General features: G+C 40.7%; 1 protein-coding gene across 3 annotated transcripts in view; it reads left to right on the forward strand.

The window, feature by feature from the left end:
- Positions 1-20,438, forward strand: part of elmo1 (engulfment and cell motility 1 (ced-12 homolog, C. elegans)) — a 93,047-nt gene that overhangs the window by 36,497 nt on the left and 36,112 nt on the right. For all 3 annotated transcript variants that reach the window (XM_034124474.1, XM_034124473.1, XM_034124475.1), the window contains exons 3-15: positions 767-807; positions 981-1,053; positions 1,155-1,205; positions 1,312-1,481; positions 4,402-4,437; positions 6,015-6,114; positions 6,609-6,760; positions 6,935-7,013; positions 8,569-8,619; positions 9,058-9,180; positions 9,887-10,015; positions 12,288-12,392; positions 13,614-13,722. In XM_034124474.1, coding sequence (XP_033980365.1) covers positions 767-807; positions 981-1,053; positions 1,155-1,205; positions 1,312-1,481; positions 4,402-4,437; positions 6,015-6,114; positions 6,609-6,760; positions 6,935-7,013; positions 8,569-8,619; positions 9,058-9,180; positions 9,887-10,015; positions 12,288-12,392; positions 13,614-13,722 — 1,219 coding nt within the window. The remainder of the gene's footprint in view (positions 1-766; positions 808-980; positions 1,054-1,154; positions 1,206-1,311; positions 1,482-4,401; positions 4,438-6,014; positions 6,115-6,608; positions 6,761-6,934; positions 7,014-8,568; positions 8,620-9,057; positions 9,181-9,886; positions 10,016-12,287; positions 12,393-13,613; positions 13,723-20,438) is intronic.

Here is a 20,438-nt window from a genome sequence, read left to right on the forward strand (position 1 = left end):
ACACAAAGCTGCAGCACGTCATCAAAAAAGATTTCCCATTTGGCAGATTTGGCTTCCTCTCCTCTCCGTGAAGGAAGCAAGGAGGAAGTTAACTTAATGAAAAGCACCCATTGCGGCATTTGGCAGTATAAGGGTATAAGTTAGAACATCATTATTCAAAATGTCAAAACGATTTTCTTTAATACCTAAACATGTGTATCACATTGGCAAGGACATCAAAAATGATTAAACATAACCAGCCTTACCATAGTTGAATCAATAAGATGCTAATGTTGTACAAAAGAGTCCAGAATACAGTGTTTCATAGAATAGATTATTGATGATCCTGTGGACCTTCTTCTGAAGACACTGCTTTATTTCTTAAGTATGTTGCACTGTTGGAGGAGCCTAGGACTTGAGCTTTTCGTTGCCAAAAATATGGTGTAGCTATTGTGCAACTGAGCGAAGAAGGGACACGAAGGGAAGTAAAGTAAAAAAGCCTCTATCTTGAACTTATTGTAGAAAAGTACTTGAGTAAAGCCTCTTGGTTGCTGTCGACCTCTGTGGAGCAGAGTGTCACAGCCGCTGATCTGGAAAGAGCTTCACATCCAATGAAACACAGACATGGTCACTGATCCCACATCAGAAGTCGGACGGTTAAATACAGGCTCCTGAACGCCAGCCTCTCATTGTGCCAGTCCTGTAATATAAAATAATTACAGCGGACTCTGACTTGAATACTGTTTTAGAAACTGTGGACTGAATGTAGTTTTGCCTTTCCCCACAGAAAAAGCCTCTCTCAGCCATCATTAAAGAAGTGTGTGAGGGGTAAGTCTGCATGCCTTTGAATTTGAAAGTAATTCACCTAAGGCTTCTTACAAAACCCTTCTTTCTGGATTTCCATAAATACATTCTATTAGCTGTATTTTACACAAGATGTTCTCCACATTTAATACCAATTATGCAATGTTTTTTCCCCCTCTCCACTCAATGGCTTTTAGGTGGTCCCTGGGGAACCATGAAAGCTTTGCTCTGCAGATTGCTGATGCCACAAATTTCTACATCACAGAAAAGGTTTGGTTATCTGTTTTAACTCTCGCCAGCCGTATCCAAGGTAAGAGAAAATTGTGCCTCAGGTGTTCACTTACCTCTTTTATCTTGGTTAATCTTCACAGAATCGCAATGACATAAAGAATGGATCTATTCTGCGCTTGACCACCTCTCCTGTAAGTTCATTTCTTAGAATACTGTCCTTTTTGAGTAAGACTCTGCAAAAGGGAGAAACCTCTTTTAAATGCATGTCCCCCCCCCCCTCACATTGTCCCATTTTAGTACCAGACTGCAGTCCAGCTTCACGAACGGATCCAGTCTACCAGCATGGACGCCAAGCTGGAGTCTCTGAAGGACCTGGCCAACGCCTCGAGGGACATCACCTTCGCTCAAGAGTTCATCAACCTGGACGGCATCTCCCTGCTCACTCAGATGGTGGAGAGTGGGACAGAGTGAGTCCATTTTCTATCTCTATCTCTTTCGATGATATCGATTTACTCCACTGTAGTGGTTTTCTCACCCTCACACCATTTCTCATTCCTCTTTGTGTCATGAGTTTCGTAGAGATATATGGAACACTTTGAAGAATATAGATTTACAGTGGGAGCTCTGCTCATGATTTCTGATCCAATCTGGCTTTCTGGAGTTATTGTCCATTTCTCGGTAATCATTAGTTTGAAGAGTATCCCACCCGTACAGATCTGAGGCCAGGATGAGTTCTTTGGAGTTGCACTGTGCATTCTGATTGGTTAAGTTCAAACGCAGCTGATTGACTTGTCAAATCATCACATGAATCTAGATCTATTCATTTGCATCATGGGTTACAGCTGGCCCTTTGTAGAATTGATGGTAGTTCAGCATGCTGTAGTGTTTGAAAACAATACTGGATAGATGTGTCATTTCCAGGCTGTGTCTGTGTTCTTGAAGTCATCTTGTTTCCATTGTTCCCCTTGTGACTGGCTAGCTGCTGAAGAGAAAACTGCTGCTGTGCAATCACTGATAGAAAGCACCCTGTAAACATTACTTCACTGCCTTAGAGTAAAAATACATGTTGTTTTGTGAGATATCAAACCAAACAGGAGAACAACACTGAGATTTTTCTCAATCTTGTTGATGTCGTCTTCCCTATCAACAATATATACCGGCATTAGTTGTATCATGAGAACACAAGGAGTCTGACCTGACCAGTTCTCTCTGTCTTTATGTAAAATCTTTTTTGAGGAAGCAAAATGTGGTTACGTGCAGTTGAGCGTACTGCTAATCCACAGAGAAAAAGAGAAGAAGTGGCTTGTGAAGAACATGCCTAAGGGCTCCTTTTTTACTTTTTGACAATGATGGTGATATTTAACCACTGACTGAGAACAGAGCACTGGTTTTTGCCTGTTCAGCAGATCCAAAAAGTGTGTGCGTGTGTGTGTGTTGTGAGTGGGGTGCCCTGGAGACGGTCTCAAATGAAGGTTAAAGTGAGGACATTTTTCGCTGAGGTGGAGTTTCTCAGCCGTGATGCCAGTGGGAGGTGTTTGTGTGTGCGTGTGTGTGTGTGTGTGTGTGTTTGTGTTTGTGTGTGTCTGTTAGCAAACTGTGATTGCCAGCCACAGTGAAAGCCCAGAGGATAGCTACAGTCGGAGTGCAAACGTGCAGACATACGGTGCAAACTGGCAGGGAGGGCGGCAGCCTGAGACGCTCTCGTTTTCTGCCTCATGCGACTTTCATTATTCATCCCTTTTGCCCCAGCGAGAGAAGAAATAGATTGAAGAAATGTTTGCTTGCATAATGAGTCGGCTCTAAGACGCACTCGAGTTGTAAACTAACACTCACACGAGGTCAAGCACGCCCTTACTCATGCACACCAGAGAAACTCAAACACTTGAGTTCAAGACACAAGCACACACTGAGACTTTTAGGGGGCTCTGCAAACTATTATGTGTGCTAGATTCTTCACTTGAACAAACCTCCAATGAAAGCAAAATGATTTGTCCTTTCATGCGCCTTATTATTTTGTACTGTATGTGCTTAAAAGCTCAAATAACAATCAGATATTTAACATCTCCTCTACAACAGAAACCACTTAACAGTTTCTCTGTATGAGACGGCTTACATTACGCTCACTTTGACAATTTGACTGGAAATCATTGAAGCCTCTTTTTGCAAATAATGTTCGAATTAGAAAATATTTGACCCTTGTTTGATCTTACTGCCAGGAGCCACCACAGCAGCACTGATGTTGACTCCACTCTTCATCTGGCTCTTTCATCAAGTATATTTTTATGTAGATTACCATCACATCAGTTATTCAGCACTGGAGAGTTTTAGAGTGGTGTGTGTGCGTGTCTGTGAGAGAGAGAGAGAGAGAGGGAGAGAGAGAGAGCAAGTGGCTTTGCTGCATTTCCATCTCAACAGAAGGAGCTTATGAAACAGACATGCAGATAGGTATCAGTGTCTGACACACACAAGAACACACACACTCATTAGTGTGCCTGCCAACCAACTTGGTGAACTGTAATTATTCAAGAGGCTCAGTGCTGGAGACTCTCGAGGGCAGAGCGGTGCTGTGATCGAGTGCTTCTGCCAGAGATGTTGTACTTTATTCATGTGGAAATGAGCTGGCACACTGCAGCCCGTTGCCCACACAAGCAACACCAGTGAAGGGCAGATATCGCCCTCTACTGACTGGAACATGAAACATTTAAAGCTTTGACTCTGTATGTGATTAGGATGTACGGTGCAACTTCAACTAGCTTATGAACAGTGTTGGTGCTTTAAAAAATAATGGGAAGAGAGATTTTAGTAGAGTTTTTCGGTCTACTTAAATAAAATAAGAGAAAACCTTTTCTGATTCCCGCTAATTATATATTTCCGTGCAATGTCTCTGAGAGTTCTGCTGCCACGCAAATACAAGGGAGGTTGATTGCAATTGTATTTCGAGAAATCACATTAAAAAACAGTCAAACATTTCATTGGAACTACTTTCTACTGAAGAAATAGTCCCTGGAAAGCCTGGGCTAAACAGAGTAACGAGGACACACCACTGCATTGAGTTTTTTTTATTTGGATGTGAAAGTAAAATTCTACAGCATTTCATTCATAACATAGTTTGTATCTTTACAGGTTTAATGAAAATGTTTCCTCATGTCTGTGCATTGTCTTCTCTACCTAAACGCTGTGTGACAGGAAGGTTTGCAGCAAAACGTTTATGTTAAATGAAATATTGAGGTTGCTTCTGTCTGAATTTATACGATAAGTCATATATGTTTTAGCAGTTTAACTTGACCCCATGATTGTGATGTGTTTCGATCCCTGCTGTGAGCTGGTTAATAGGTTTGAGTTGTTTGTTTTCCATCTTTGACACACAAGTTTTTCAAATCTTTGCAGACGCTATCAGAAACTACAGAAGATAATGAAGCCCTGGTAAGCCCCCGCCCCTTTCCCCCCCCGGCCGGGTAATGGCTCTGTGCTCTTCCTAACCTGCTGGCTGAGTCTGCATGGTTAAGACTCTAGCCCCAGTGCCTCATGGGAAATGATGTGTAACACTTTCTAAGGCTTCAATTTCCAAAGCAGTGTGTCCCTTTAATTCCTTGCATGTGGTTTTGGACAACCAACGACTTCCTAATTCTACAACACAGACTAAAAGAAAGCCAAGATTTATTTCTAAAGACGTAAAGGAATAAGACATTAATTAAAACACTTTTTTTTTTATTGATGGTTAAGTGCATATTGATCATTTATTACTTCTATCATAAATAAATCTTTATAAATCTTGGTATTCTTAAAAAAAGTGCTGGTCAAGGTGATGGGAATTTCTGTCATTCCTCTACTATTCTTACTTTCTCTTCAACATTATTAGCAAAAGCCTCCATGCCCATGGGAACATCATCCATGCATCAACAGGGTTTCCTTTACTCTAATCTATCCTCTTATGTCTACAACTTCATAAAGCATTGTATATTTAACTACAGTATGTCATCTAAATGCCGGGTACCATCTGCAAAAGTATTTTATACCTGTGGGTTACTAATTGAACTGTTCACTAATCACCTGCCATGCAATGCAGCACACTGACCCATAATGCTCTCTGTTCATCCACTGTTTAAATATCTCTGTCCTGAAAACCTATTTTTACCATTTTCTTTGAGTCATTTTTGTTTATTTTTCGTGGCTGAATCTCAAACTAACTTTACTTTTCTTTATGAAATAAGAAACTGCATTGTCAGATTATTTCTTAATCAATTAAAGCCAAGATTTGTGTTATTAGGATGTAAGATATTTTTGACTTAAAATATCACCTCGACGCAATGCCAGTACTATAGTAAAAATATATCTGGTTCATAAAGGAATAACAAACAGAAGCCTGCAGGATGTTGCTGCAATGCCAGTCTTAAGCAGTAGAGGTCAGTAATGTAAAACAGAAAGGTGAAATCATAAAACTAGGAGTTTACAGCCACCGACCTAAACAGTTTCGTACCACAAAATAGCAGAATTAACTTTAATCTTTTCAGTTTACTATAAGTTGTGCAAGTCTAAACCTATTATGATTGTTACATTTCTTCTCACACAGTGATTTATTTCTCCTGATATTTGTGTAACTGCATGACTTCACTCTATAATGTAGCTATCTGGTCCTGACTGACCTCCGCTCCGCGCTGCCCCCCCCCCGGCCCCTGCTGGCCCTCTGACGGCCCCGGCTGTTTCTTGAAGGCCAGTCTGTCTGCACTGCATCGCAAACCTCTTTCCATGTCTTCCTCTCTCCCTGTCTCTGTTATATTTCTGTCTTTTTTTCAGCAAGCCTGGTTGCAGCATTGATCTCATGTACTTCTGCCCCCTCTCTTTCCTCGCCGCCACCTCTCTGTCTCTCTCTCTCTGCTGACCGCTTATTCCTCGTTATGTTTGGAGCCATCTGGGCTGTGCAGCTTTTCACTGCTCCAAGCCATCTGCTGAAGAGAAGTTTCCTGTGGTCTATTATGTGTCTGTGTGTGTTGTTTTTTTAGTTTTGGCGACCTGCTGTCCTTCACTCTGACGGCCTTCGTGGAGCTGATGGACCACGGCATCGTCTCCTGGGACACTTTCTCTGTGGCCTTCATCAAGAAGGTCAGCCAGGAAAATGTTTCACATTTCAGGGAACTTTCTGTGTGTCTGTTTGTCAGCAGGATAATGGAAAAACTTCTGGTCTGGTTTTCATGAACCTTAGGGAGAGGATGTAGCATGGCCCAAATAATAACCCATTACATTTTGGGGTGGTTCAAATCACAGGGCGATAGACACAAATTAGGTTTACATTTAGTTAACATTGATAGCATTTGAGCTGCATTTATGTGGTGTGAAAATAATCAGAAAAATAGTTCCTGATTGTAAAAATGAATGTGATTTCCTCCTAAAGCTGGAACAACAGCACGTCCTTTTGATACATAAACAGCTGTTACTGTATATGGAACATCATAATGAAGTAGAAGCACAGATTTCCCCTAAATTGATATTCCCATGTTTTACCTAGCTGTCTCTTCTCCCTAGAGAGCACACTAAATTATTCATGGTGTAGTGTTTTCTGCAGATGTTTTATCTCCCACACTCTGTCCTTCCTGCAGATTGCCGGCTATGTGAACAAGTCGGCCATGGACACAGCCGTGCTGCAGCGCTCCCTGGCCATCCTGGAGTCCATGGTGCTCAACAGTCAGGATCTTTACCACAAGGTGGCGCAAGAGATCACTATCGGGCAGCTCATCCCTCATCTTCAAGGGTAAGTGGATCAGTATGAACACTAATTAGGTTGATTCATTCATTCCTTTTGATTCAATGTTTCTTACACCGTACTAAATACATTTCAAACCACATGGGCAGGCAATAATGAACTACTTTATACTACTATGTATGTATAAATATTCTTGTGTGTGTGTTATTTTTCTAATTCCAGGACTGATCAAGACATTCAGACCTACACTGTTGCTGTCATCAATGCTCTCTTCCTCAAAGCTCCTGAGGAGAAGAGACAGGTGAGGCTGCGGTGTGCACACACAACTGCATATCATTTTCATGAAGTAGTGAGCTTTACATTTGAACACATCTGCATTTGTACTGTGTGTATATCTGTGTGTTAAAACAGTGTTGTAGTCAAATCCAGTAATTAAAGGCCAACAAACCCCCTCATGCCATTTCTCTCCGCTGCTCTCAGTGACATTCTCGCTCAACCATGCTCTCATTTCTCCGCTCCTCTCCCTCCTTCGCTCTCTCACCTATCACACTTTGCCCAGTAGCAAGTCACATGACTCCTTGAATCAGCACGATGGGGTCCAGCGATGTGCTTTGACATTAATAATGAATGATGCTAACCCACAGCTTTTCTTCTAAGCTCCAGAGCATCCCTGCATACAGATTGTAGCACACTCAGATATTGCAGTGCTTCTATTTTTTGCTGAGTTGCCTAGATCATATTCATGTGGTTGGTTGGCAGCAATTTTAAGCACATTTATTGGGTTGTTTTAGGTGATGAGTAAAGATTTCTCTGTGCAAGCATGTATACTTATATGACTTAACACCATAGCTGAAAGTGTCATATTAGCAGAAAAGGCACTTATAATAACTTGATCATCAATTCAGGTTATTTTATACGCGTGTGTGTGTGTGTGTGTGTGTGTGTGTGTGTGTGTGTGTGTGGTGTGTGTGTGGTGTGCTGTGTGTGTGTGTGTGTGTGTGTGTGTGTGTGTGTGTGTGTGTGTGTGTGTGTGTGTGTGTGTGTGTGTGTGTGTGTGTGTGTGTGTGTGTGTGTGTGTGTGTGTGGGTGTGTGTGTGTGTGTGTTGTGTGGTGTGTGTGTGTGTGTGTGTGTGTGTTGTGTGTGTGTGTGTGTGTGTGTGTGTGTGTGTGTGTGTGTGTGTGTGTGTGTGTGTGTGTGTGTGTGTGTGTGTGTGTGTGTGTGTGTGTGTGTGTGTGTGTGTGTGTGTGTGTGTGTGTGTGTGTGTGTGTGTGTGTGTGTGTGTGTGTGTGTGTGTGTTCTAAGGCCTTGACCATGAGTAAAGCTATTATTATGATCCCACCATATTGCTGACTCAGCTGCCTCTCCCTCCATAAGCTGCACCACTGACAGAAAACCATTTTTTTAACCTCCTCTCAGTCTCTCGTTTTCCACATCCATTCACTCACTCACTCTCTGTCTCTCTGTCTCTGACTTTGTTTCCTCACCGCACACGATATGGTAGTTTGATGAGCACATTGTGGACATCCTAAATTGTCCCCTGACAGTAAGTGCACCCTTGATTAGCACACTTTGTAGTATGCACTGTAGAAGACATCAGTTAGTGCATTTAGTGTCCCTTTTTTAAGATTAAGTTATTCTTTGGGATGGCTTTCTTATTTTCTGCGGCGTACATACTTTGCAGTGTCCTGCTGTGGCAGTTTTGTTTATTTTACCCGCATTCATTTCTCATTACTGAATAGAAATCTTTTTAAAATATATATTTGCTTGTCTATATACAGTATTGTTGTTTCTCATCATCTCCTTCTGTCTTTCTCTCTATCTCTATATATCCTTCCTTTTCTTTCTCCCTCTATAGGAGATGGCCCATATTCTTGCCCAGAAACAGCTGCGCTCCATCATCCTCAGTGTAAGTCTAAACATGCCCTTCTCTTCACTTCCCCAGTGTATTCCTCTGTGCCTGTCTTTATCTCTGTTCGGGCTTTGTGCCTCTGCACCAGTGTGATATCAGAATGGAAAAAGACACCTGCCACTTCTGCCTCTGTCTCACATCGTTGGTTATTATCTACTATACTTACTGTCTCACACCTGTTCCCTTCTCTCTCTTTCATCCTCTCCCTGTTAAACCTCATTTCTCCCTCTCCTGTTCCCTCATCTGGCTTATGCTCACAAATCCTCGTGATTCACTCCCAAATCCTCTTATTTCTTTTCTTATCTCGTACCGTCTTCCTCTAAAATGTGTCGTCTTTTGACCCAAAAACCAATCCTCTCACCTTTGCTTTCTCTTTTCACATCTAACACTCCCCGCTCTTCTACCTCCCCCTCCTCTATCCTCCACACCGTGTAGAACGTGATCCGGAGCCCCACTCCCATCAACGATGAGATGGCCCACCAGCTGTACGTCCTGCAGGTGCTCACCTTCAACCTGCTGGAGGACCGCATGATGACCAAGATGGATCCACAGGACCAGGTGGGGGGATGATGCCGACAGGAAGGAGTATGGATGCATGAAAGGATAGGGAAACGTCATTATCTTAAAACAATTAGTTAACAAAGATTCAGCAAAGTCACTTTTAAGTAATTTTTTCCCAGACACATCTTAAAGGAACTTGCAGAGAGAGGGTATTAGATCTACTTTATAGCACTTTGAATTGCCTTTGTGTCTTACAATGTGCTATATAAATAAACTAACCTTTGGTGTTCAATAAACCCAAAACCAAACAGAACTCCATCCTTCTCTCAATATTTTTCAATTTACTCGGACAATTCTTTAAGCCTTGCACTCATTTTTAAGTCAACATTTGATGCTTCGGCAAGGCAGTTGTATGTGGTACCTCAAATAATCTGCAGTTCCCATGTTCATTATAATGAAAACAAAAGTGTTGTAGGGGTTAATTCATTGCTGTTTTCGTCTTTTCACAGGATAAGTTGAGGTAAAGAATAAATATAGTAAGCTGTCTACATACAAGAGAGAAAAAGAGCCAGTTTCAGCATGATCTAGCTGTTTTAAAAACCAAACTGTAATTTAAGCTTGGCAAAGTAGTCATAACAGTGGAGACCTGGCTGCTGGCCAGATTGCCTCAGGCTCAGCGAGACCCCACAGAGCCAAGATGAGGCTGAAGCATCCTAAATTTAAAAAAAAGCAAATACTTTAATATTCTTCTCTGCATGTGCAGGCTCAGAGGGACATCATCTTCGAGCTGCGGAGGATTGCCTTCGACGTGGAGTGTGACCCTAACAACAGCGGCAGCATCGAGAAACGCAAGTCCATGTACACCCGCGACTACAAGAAGCTCGGCTTCATTGTGAGTTTGTGTTTCAGAGGCTCTCAGGAATTTACATATGCATAACTCAAAACTGAGATCATAAATAATACACCAGCCAGTGTGTCCACATGGGACGGCTGTTAATTGGATATGATTCAAAATCTTCCAAATCCACAGATTAAATTATGTGTGTATCAGTATTCCTTGTAGCTAGTTTTTACATCTTTATGTCCTGTTGGGTATTCTAGTTCACCGGTTTCCAACCTGTGGGTCAGGGCCCCTCTAAAGGGTCACAAAATGAATCTGAGGGGACTAATGTGATGGAAAAATATTCTGCTGCACGATCTGAGTCTTTTTTCCCCTTCAATATAGGACACTTCACTCTTTGGGCTTAGATCAGTAGTTTAAAGGGGACATCTCCTATATGGTGTAACTGATATGAAATGACACATTTAAAGAATGTATAACAATGAAGACGGAAGTAGACACTGCTTTTGAGTACAGGGCGTCAAGCCACAAATATCTATAGACATACTGTATATTTATCCTTTTGTTTATTTAGCTAATATTTTGTATGTCAAATCTTAATCGGGAAAAGTGACAACCATAGTCACTCCACCTGTGAGTTAAAAGTATGAAACAGCCTAAAATGAACATTTTCATTTAATTTTGAGTCTAATACTCGAGTAAATGTACTTTTCTCAGCAGGTTTGTGTCTGTTTTCCATTGTTTATTTATTTGTAACCCTATTTCTCTCATCCTATCGCATTGTATTTCCTCCTCAGGCTTTTTAATCTTCTCTCACTCACATTCCCCCTAAAATATTTTTTATTTGCTACATTTTTCTCATCTTCCTACCTTCAAGCATGCATTTTTTAATGTACTATTTGTGCGTGCGTGCGTGCGTGTTGTTGTATGCAGTGGTCTAACTATAGCATAAGAACTGGAGCTAAACCCACTGCGGCTTGCTGTAAGCCCAGAGCTGTTTCGGGGATCTTCCCCTTCAAACTCCCACTGCAGTATGCTCGCTAAAGATAAGAACAATTGGACTGCCTTGTCCCCACGAGTGGAAAAAACCCACCCTTAAAACCCTTAGTCTGCTTTCCATGCTCGCACACACACAAACACACGGTACACACACACAGAGTCCATAAATCTCTAGATAGACTTTATCACCACTGAGATCATTTGTTTGCCTTCTAATGCTTTCAGCTTCTTTAAGGGGGGATTGTTGCACATGCTGCAATATTTTTCCCATGTCAATATAAGGGTGTATTTTGGCCCTGGGTGTCTGTTTGTGTTTTAAGCCGATAAGTTTGCTTCCTGTCAGACAGACTTCAAACTGATGAGCCTGATCTCAGTGTCCTCCATTCCTCTTTTTCCTCTGCTTTCCTTCTTCTCTTTTGCCGTACACTTTCCTCTCCAACATCACTTTTTAAAATCAAGCTTCAGAGTGATGTGTTTGCATGTGTATCTGTGGATTGAATCATTAGTGGACTGACTTCTCTGAAATGTCTGGGAGGAATTATCTTTGATGGACTGTGACAGCGCAGGCAGCATCTATCTGCACATCTCATTCAATATTCAAATGTGATGGGAGGTGGGAGTGTAGAGGAATGTGAGGAGTGTTATTGCAAAAGTTTTGGGTAGTTTTATTGATGTTTGGGGATAGGTTGAAGGCCAAACTTACTTGTGTGTTTTCTTGATTTCTTTCTGACACAGGTTTTTATATTCATTCACTACTGTTTCTTCCAGGCAGCCGTACATTTATATACATTTCACTTCATTTTTAAAATCAACCTGGAGTGACATGACATTTGCTTGTACAGTATATGTCGAATATATTCAATAAAAACAATGTATTTCCATGTAACTCAAAAATCTAATTCCCTTTTGTTATTTGGTGCCTATAAAACATTGAACAATTATCAGAGTTAGTTCAAATGATTAAATTCTATAAATAGAGAAATGCCGATATCATTTCTATACTTTAGTTTTGATAACAGATGTTTTTTTTTTAAATGTTATCAAATAAAAAAACAAATTTCAGAGGCTTTAAAAGAGCAGCCACAGCTAGGAAGGATGGATTACCTATTTAAATACAATATTATGCATTTGCGCTTTAATGTCTGTCGATAAACTCAAATGATACTTTGAATACTGCACTGTGGTTCTACTGTGTAACTCCCTGTGACTATTGCTTTGTGCTGGGAAAAATAGCGCATTCTGTGGATTATACCTAGAAGAATAAAGATTTTCTTAAAAGGATATAGTGGAAAATGTCTCACCCTCCTTCTCCTTTGTCTCTCAGAACCATGTGAATCCAGCGGTGGATTTCACCCAGATCCCTCCAGGCATGCTGGCTCTGGATAACATGTTGTATTTTGCCAGACACCACCAGGACGCCTACATCAGGGTGAGCACTTGTGTTTGCACATTTTTCTTATCCAGGCACACTAACACACTCTGCTCAGCGACTTATGTTGTGCTATATTTCTCACGTCACCTCGGCTGACCACTTTCTACCAACCATGTTTGTATTTTCCGGCACGTTCCTACATTATCTTTCAGCTAAAACTGCATCTCATAAAGTTACTCAGTCCAAACGATCAGACCCCGAGCAATGACTCTGAACAGTTTTATCCTTTTTTTTGATGATCAAAAGGATTTTATACTGGAGTCATATAATCTAGTATACCCACAGTTATTGTCTGTAAGGGAACGGCTCTCACTATTGTAGGGAACAATGGGTTTGGGTTTCCACTTGCTAATTCAGCTTAGTTTCAGATGTCCAGCACTCTATTGTAATTAAACTTACAGTATGTATGATTTTTGTGTCAACTTTACACTTCCAGCACTTTAATCCCCACACCTGCAAATCAGTGTGTGTTTGTGTGTGATTACATTGTGCGTCCTCTCATAGTCTCTGGACTTGAATGAGAGAAAAGAGATGGAAGGGCCTTAGTAGTGCCGACTCAGCCCTTATCAGTAGAACAGAGGGATAAGACACAGCCTCCAATTTCCCAAATTAAACTGTCACCGGCTAAAATGATTGGGACCTTTACAGCCTCTTTTCTGAAGTGTTGCTACCATCTCCACATAATTAAAGTGAATATCTTTGCTTTTTTTGAGACTCAACTAGTGTTTTTTGAATTTCAAGCACAAGAGGATCATATTGGGGCAAATAATGACATATTGTTTAAACCATAATGGAAGTGTTTATGAGAAAATGACCTTCAGTGCAACAAGCCAGCAGCTGTAAATAATTGCTCATATATTTTACATATACCTTTCACCACAAGGCACTCTGAAGTAATTGAATGCCTTAAAGCTGCTGAGTGTAAGATTTAAACATTTCAGTTTTTTGGCAGATCCTATTTGCAATTTAAAACAGTGACTGTTGCCGATGCATGCATCTACTACTAATATCAGGCTTTATTCTGCATTTTATTCTGGAAGGAATAATCGGAGCTCACTCATGCAAATGAATCGAAGCAATTTAAAATCCTAATGTTTCAGGATTTATCTTGCAAATTTCATTCAAGGGCACACACCTGTTGTTGTATCCAGATAGAAAAAGAACACGCATATCATCATATATTTCACCATGCTTATTTAACTGACTGTGTGTGTTCAGATCGTCCTGGAGAACAGCAGCCGAGAAGACAAGCACGAGTGTCCGTTCGGCCGCAGCAGCATCGAGCTTACCAAGATGCTCTGTGAGATCCTCAAAGTGGGCGAGCTTCGTAAGTTTACAACCAGACACACACTCTTTCCACTCTCCCTGTACTGTTGCTGATCTCACTCCTTCTTCACAATGAGCACACAGACATTAGAAGAAATAGTTCAGGGACTGCTTTCCCCACAGAGATGCATTTACTTATGTGCACACAAATACAAAACCTCCCTACAAACAAATACACACATTCTCTCCCTGTGAGGATGAAAGCAGCCATTATGCTCAGTAATTGTGCCGCCAGGAGTTCATTATTTAGTGAAGCACCTCGCCCCCATTCAGCCCCTTTCAGCCTAATATACCGCCTTTGGGAGGCACACTGCGCAGAGAAAGAGATGCTGTGCCCAGGTCCGCTCCAAATTGATGTGCCCTTTTCATTTGTCTTTACTTGTTTAAATGGCCGAGTTGGTCTCAGCTCGGCTCCAGACTGACCCCTGCTGCTCCCTGTAGGGAGGTAGACCACATTCTTAGCTCAGTTTTGAACCGAAGTGCCCTTTTCATCGGCTCATGTTCTTTTCATGGAAGATTTAGACGAGGCTGCATAGCAGGGTTCTTCCCTCTGGTTTGCAAATTGCACACGGGACATTAGTGTTTAGGCCATGAAAATGGTGTCTATTCGTATATCTGTGCTCAGAGAACTGCCGTCTAAATGTTCTCCTCTGTCCTTAAGATTGCTGATAGAAGTGCCAGGCCAAGTTTCAATTCAAGATAAGAATGTTCTCTAACATTTCTTAGCATATTGTCATTTTCCAGTCCCTTTTTAAAAAAAAAAAAAAAAAAGTATTTGCTTGTATCTCTGCCAGACTCTGCTGTAATGCAAAATCTCTCGACCTTCCACATCAAATACTGAAGCGCACAGGATTTAGATATTTTATTAAACCACAAAGATGGTGCCAACACTATTTAATAATATAAATATAGTTCGCCCACAGATGTATCGTGATCTGGGGAGACAGGTGGATCAATGAAGGGTTTAAGTCGAGCTTGAGGGACAGGTAATGTCTCATGAGGTGCAATGTGACTCTCATACTGAGCTTTTAGTTTTTAATATTTCAATGTTTTTTTGGCTCTATTCTGTTTCTTTTTGTGCATCTTCATGTATCCTTGTGATGTTTTTTTTTCTGTACAGTGTCTCACGGCTTTATTTTTATTTAAAGTGTCTCATTATCCAAATGTGCTCCACTGGACATGCTCTTTTGATCTTCTGTTAGCGAACCGAAATTGCTTCCCTTTACTCTCTGTTAGAAATAAAGCTTTGACCTCATTCATTTCCTAATGCAGATGAAGCAACCAGACTTGTCCTAAAATGGTACAACAAGCATTCTCTATCTCTGAGGCTGTTAGTTGAAGGCTTATGCAATAAAACTAAATCCCTAGGATGAATGCCAGGCCATCATCGCGAATAAGACTTTGTTTTTGAGAGCCTTTTTTGTTCAAATAAAGAGAGCTGGATTTCACATAACTCATTTAAGAGATATGAGCAGAATGTGCACCCGACTGCTGCAACATATTGTAATCCTTCTGGTTTGCACAGTAAAAAGTAGTATTATTATTATTCATATTAAAACAGGGATTTTGTTATGTTATGATGACACATGAAAAGTTCTCTGCACTATTGAATGTTGGAATTGAACCGCAGCAGTGACCTTGACTTTTAGTTCTGGGCCTTTTTATTCCCAGCGGCTGAATATTGTCCTCTTTGCTGAGGCTGAAAGTCCAGGAGATTGAAAATACCATTAATATTTATGATGTAGTATTGCTTGTGTGTATGTGTAGAATTGGGGGGCAGATATTAATTGGTGTGATGAAACTACGACCTGCAGAGAATGACTTATCTGTATGAGATATTATCTGCTGCACATACATCTGGTTTTGAACATGACAGGATTAGCATAAACACAAGTAGGTCATCTACAGGCACACAGTTGAAAAGTTACATACGATAAAACAAATCCCTTTGAAGGAAATTACTGGGGACACAAAGGGAAAGACGACATTTTTAAAAATTCATATTCAACACAAACCAAATCCTAATGTTCCCATCCATCTCTGTCACAGCGTCGTCCAGTAAATATTTGCACACACTTGCACTCACAGAGCATTATATGCATCTCGTCCTCATGGGAGGAAGCCAGTGTGTCCTAAAGCATTCATAAGCTGCACTGCGTCTTCTCTTGTAGGGACTAAGTGCCTTTTCACACACACCCCATTAGCCCTGTGCATATTAACATGCACTAATGAATGAATGAGTAGGATGAATGTAACATGGCATGGGCCAGGCAGGTGCTGTAAATTATTGGTGAGTAACGGCTGATCATTAGAAGAACTGTATAGGTGTGTGTGTGTGTGTGTGTGTGTGTGTAATGTAGGGCATTTTCCCAGAGGAAAGCAGGGAGCGAAATGAGTCTCAGCCTCACACCGACTGTCATCGCTCGGGTTGACCTTTCAACAGCGACACAATGAAATACACGACACTAACGAGGATGTTGGAGGGTGTGTCTGTGTATCATTTTTATCAGTTCTGATCGTGTGGTATTTCAGAGAAAGACTAATATTAGAAACTGTGGTGAATTATTAAGTGAAGTGTAACAATTACATTTTGGTGCCCTTCCTGCTCCACATAGGAAGAAAACTCTTATAGTAATTTGCTGTTGGTTCGTCCACCACCACAATTTGCACAGATGTCCATTGTAACTGTAACCAAATGTTTTTGGTGCTTCTTATTTCTTCTGGCACCTTCATGAAGTTGACATTTGTGTATTTTAGCTGTAGGCTGAAATAAAGCAGCCATTTATATTTATAGAAGAACACAGATGTTGCACATAACATTTAAAATGGCTGAAAGTACAACAGTGATTCAGCATGCTCCACTAAATTAAATTCTTCCATCATTTTGTTATTATTCACACCTGTGTTTTTCTACTGTGACATTTGCAAATGCCATCATCCAATCAAAGTGTCAACTTATCCGATACTTAAAGGTGGGGTATGTAATTTTGGAGAAGCCAGCTCGAGACCGCTAGAATTTGAAAATACACAACCGGAGAAAATCTGCCACTTCCTTATAGAGCCCCTCCTCCAACACACACGAACGCGCACATGACCAATGAGGGCACGAGATAAGTTTGTGCACAGATGGAAGGCTGACAGGCAGATCGGCCATCCAGTTATTTTAGCCGAGCCGGCTAAAATGATTGGTCGTGCTTTTTACAGTACTACGGCTTCCACAGATGACATTTTTTGTATGTATTTATTGTCAAAGCACTTAAGATATTCATTGCTATCGGGATGTTAAGAGCATTCCATGGAATATAACAAAAAGTGTTTCTGAAATAAATTACATACCCCACCTTTAAGATTAATAGCATATACTTGCAAAACTACAACTGCTAATTGGCAAATGTTAGCATGCTGTAGCTGGTCGAAGCATTAGTGGCATACTTTTGATATTCAATAGTGCAGATCATTCTGTATTTCTCCATGAAAAGTCTTAGTTTTTATTCTAAAGATGCATTTCTTACCCATGGTGAAGAAAACAGAGCTCATTTCAGGTTTTTAAATCCCCCCTTTTCTTCTTCACATCCCTTTTGTGGATAAAAGCAGAAGAAAGAGATAGCGGATTAATGGTGACTGTATTGATGTCTTAGTGGCTCATTTGCTCCGTGTCTTTGTGAAATGCCAGTGTGGCTCTCGCAGAGGCCAGGCACTCTCTTCTTGTTTTCTCACGGGGATGAAACGCAGAGGGATTTTGGATTTGCCGGTAGCTGTTGAAGTTGCCTTTCTTCCCTGCTTTGCCTCTTCAAGCTCTGTCTCTCATATTATTTTTCTTACTGTTCATGCTCTTTCTTCTAGGCTCCTTCTTATTTTCCTCTCTGTGGGTCTGAAGAACATCTGTCCCTCTCAGACTTGTAATCCTTCCTCCCGCTCTAAAGCTCTGGCTTTTCTATCCCAAGAAGTTGACAAAACAATCCACCAATACACGAGCTAGAAGCATTTTACTTTTTATAAATAAATAAATAATAAAGAAGCCTCTTAAGAATCGGTCATGACGGGTGTCTCAGCGCTCTTTCAGACCAATGGATTACACCTTTCAATTTAATGCTATCCTTGTTTTTTTTGATATTTTGACATTTTCCTCTGCGGTTGTTGTTGAGATGTGTCATTTATATGCAGATGTGGTCTAGAAAAACGCTATACAGGAGCTTGTTTGGTTGAAGCGCCTGTCAATGCTGATGAATTCTTCATAATTCACAACACCATCAAGGTGTCACTCTCGCTCACCGTCCATAAATTCATACCCTTTCAGTTTCTCTCTCTCTCACTCTGCATGTGTTGTAGCCGGGCCTCAGATCCTTAAAGATTAATTGTCCCACCATGTTTCTGCTGCAACACAGGGCTTAATGGAATCTGTGTAGGTGAGGCGCCGAGACACGACTTTTCAGACTTTCCTTTTTAAGCGGGCCCCTAGAATATTTATGAAGTTATTTAGAAAGGGCCAGGCAGCGTGAGTAATGGCTCCGCTTGATGATTCACAGTGTGACATGTCGTTGCTGAGATGGAGAGCTGGGAGGCGAGCAATGGCAGGTCGGGACATGGACACACACATGCTAACACGTGAAATAAAAACAGACCTGTGCATGTACAAGCGCACATATATACACACACACACACACACACACACACACACACACACACACACACACACACACACACACACACACACACACACACAGAGGCAGATCTGGGCAGGCTGCGGACTAACAGTCACTTGATGTCTTCATGATTGTGTCTTCCATTATAGAGCCGTCAGCCAAGGTCAGAAGAGAGACAGACATCATGTGGAAATATGGATTGATTTTATATTTTGTGTGTGTATTTATAGTTTTTTCTATATTTTTACTCTTAAATCTCTATTAAGGTGCCTATCTTCTTTTGGTGTTGCATTAGAGGAAACATTAGGGTATCATCAGAATTAAGAATAAAGTATTTTGAATAAGGTGATGGAAATTGATTCGCCGTCGTCTCTTAAGCAGATGTTTTGAGTAAAGTAAAGACTCAAATTATTGCCATAAATCTTCTTAAAATTCCCTTTAAACTCTGATTTGTGAAAGAGGATTTGAATTTCGGTGTGTCTGTTTTTCTCTCTGGCTTTTGATAATAACAAATAATACTGTATGTTAGAGGTGATTTGCTTTACCTTTCCAAAGACCCTTCACATGTCCCATCACCTCCCAATACAAGAAGATATGCAGGTCACTATGTGCAGGAAAAACAATCCAATTATTTTGTATAAAGTGAGCCCATTTCGGGTTGCTATAATCAAGGGCAGGTGTCGTATGTTGGCACTGTCCTGGGTGTGTGTGTGTGTGTGTGTGTACTTTGGTGGCTGGAGCATGGGTGTATACAGTATTTTTCAAACCCAGCAGGGGATTCAGATTCATCCAAACTCATTAGCTGGACAACTCCCACTGTAATGACATTTCTAAGTTGCCCGCTGTGCTGTGATAAACACAAACAAACTTATACACACACACATATCAGAGAAATGTCACAGTGTGAGATTGAAATGCTGGGATGTGTTTGGACTGGCCCACATACAGTTTTAACACATGCTCTGCCATGTACTGTCCGCACTCGTCGTGGTCAAAAGAACATGTTATGTTTGGGCCTGCAGTCGGACATTGAAGAGTAAATGGCAACCAAAATGTCCACATCTCAGAATGTGTAATTATTTTTCAAATGTTGAAATCTAAATGGGTTCAGAAATTAGAAACTATTTGTAGTTTTAAAATAGTTTGCATTACATTTCTTTAATCAGTTAAATGATAGGGTTTCTATCTATTCTATCCAGTATACATAACATTGACTACTCAACATCTTATGCATTGTCAGCACTTTCAGTAGACACACACTAACAATGGTTATGTGTTTGTTAATAAAAGGTGCTCTTATTTAGTAGATCCGGCCAAATTGTGATAAAAATGCAATTGTGTGGATGAAGTTGGGCTTATAAGACTGGAAAGTTGATTATTCTGTGACTTTTAGATTTTCTTTTTGTCATGAAAACCTGCAACTCATCATAAAAAAATATATTTAAAACCATCCACCTTTTTAAACATGTAGATGGCTAGTGTTTCAGAATTTATTGGATTTTAGTAGAGTATCTCCTTAAATAGGATGAATTATATTACTGGCCCACTCAGAGGGGTGTTTTTCCCACACGCTGACAAGTCATTATATAATCCAGTAATTAATATGAGACATGACAAGTTGCTGAGGGCAGAATATGAACAAGAATATGACTAACTAAGCGTTTGCTTAATAAATCTTGTGTTCATTTTCCTTATTTGTCTTAAATCACTGGCACTTCTTATTAGTTTTTATGAATCACGAAGGACATGCTGAATTATAGTGTATAATTTACCTTTCATGATATGTTTGTGTCCTGATTTATAATCTTCAGTGAGCTCCATCTGTAAGCAGTTGCTTCCACTAACGAAGTATCAGTGGGATGAGAATTTATGTCCGACATCAAACATTACTATGCTAATGATCCCATTTCCAATGACTCGTTAAGTCTCAAGGTTTTAGCTGCTTATCCCTCCCTTAGGTCTCCTTCCATGATTCATGAGTAAATTGGAGGATGGCGAGGGGAAGAAAGGCCAAGCGAAGAATTTCAAGTATCCCTCAAATCGTGACATGAGGCTCTTTTGTGCAGTCAGCAAC

Source organism: Trematomus bernacchii, unplaced genomic scaffold, assembly GCF_902827165.1.
Source record: "Trematomus bernacchii unplaced genomic scaffold, fTreBer1.1, whole genome shotgun sequence".
Taxonomy (NCBI): domain Eukaryota; kingdom Metazoa; phylum Chordata; class Actinopteri; order Perciformes; family Nototheniidae; genus Trematomus; species Trematomus bernacchii.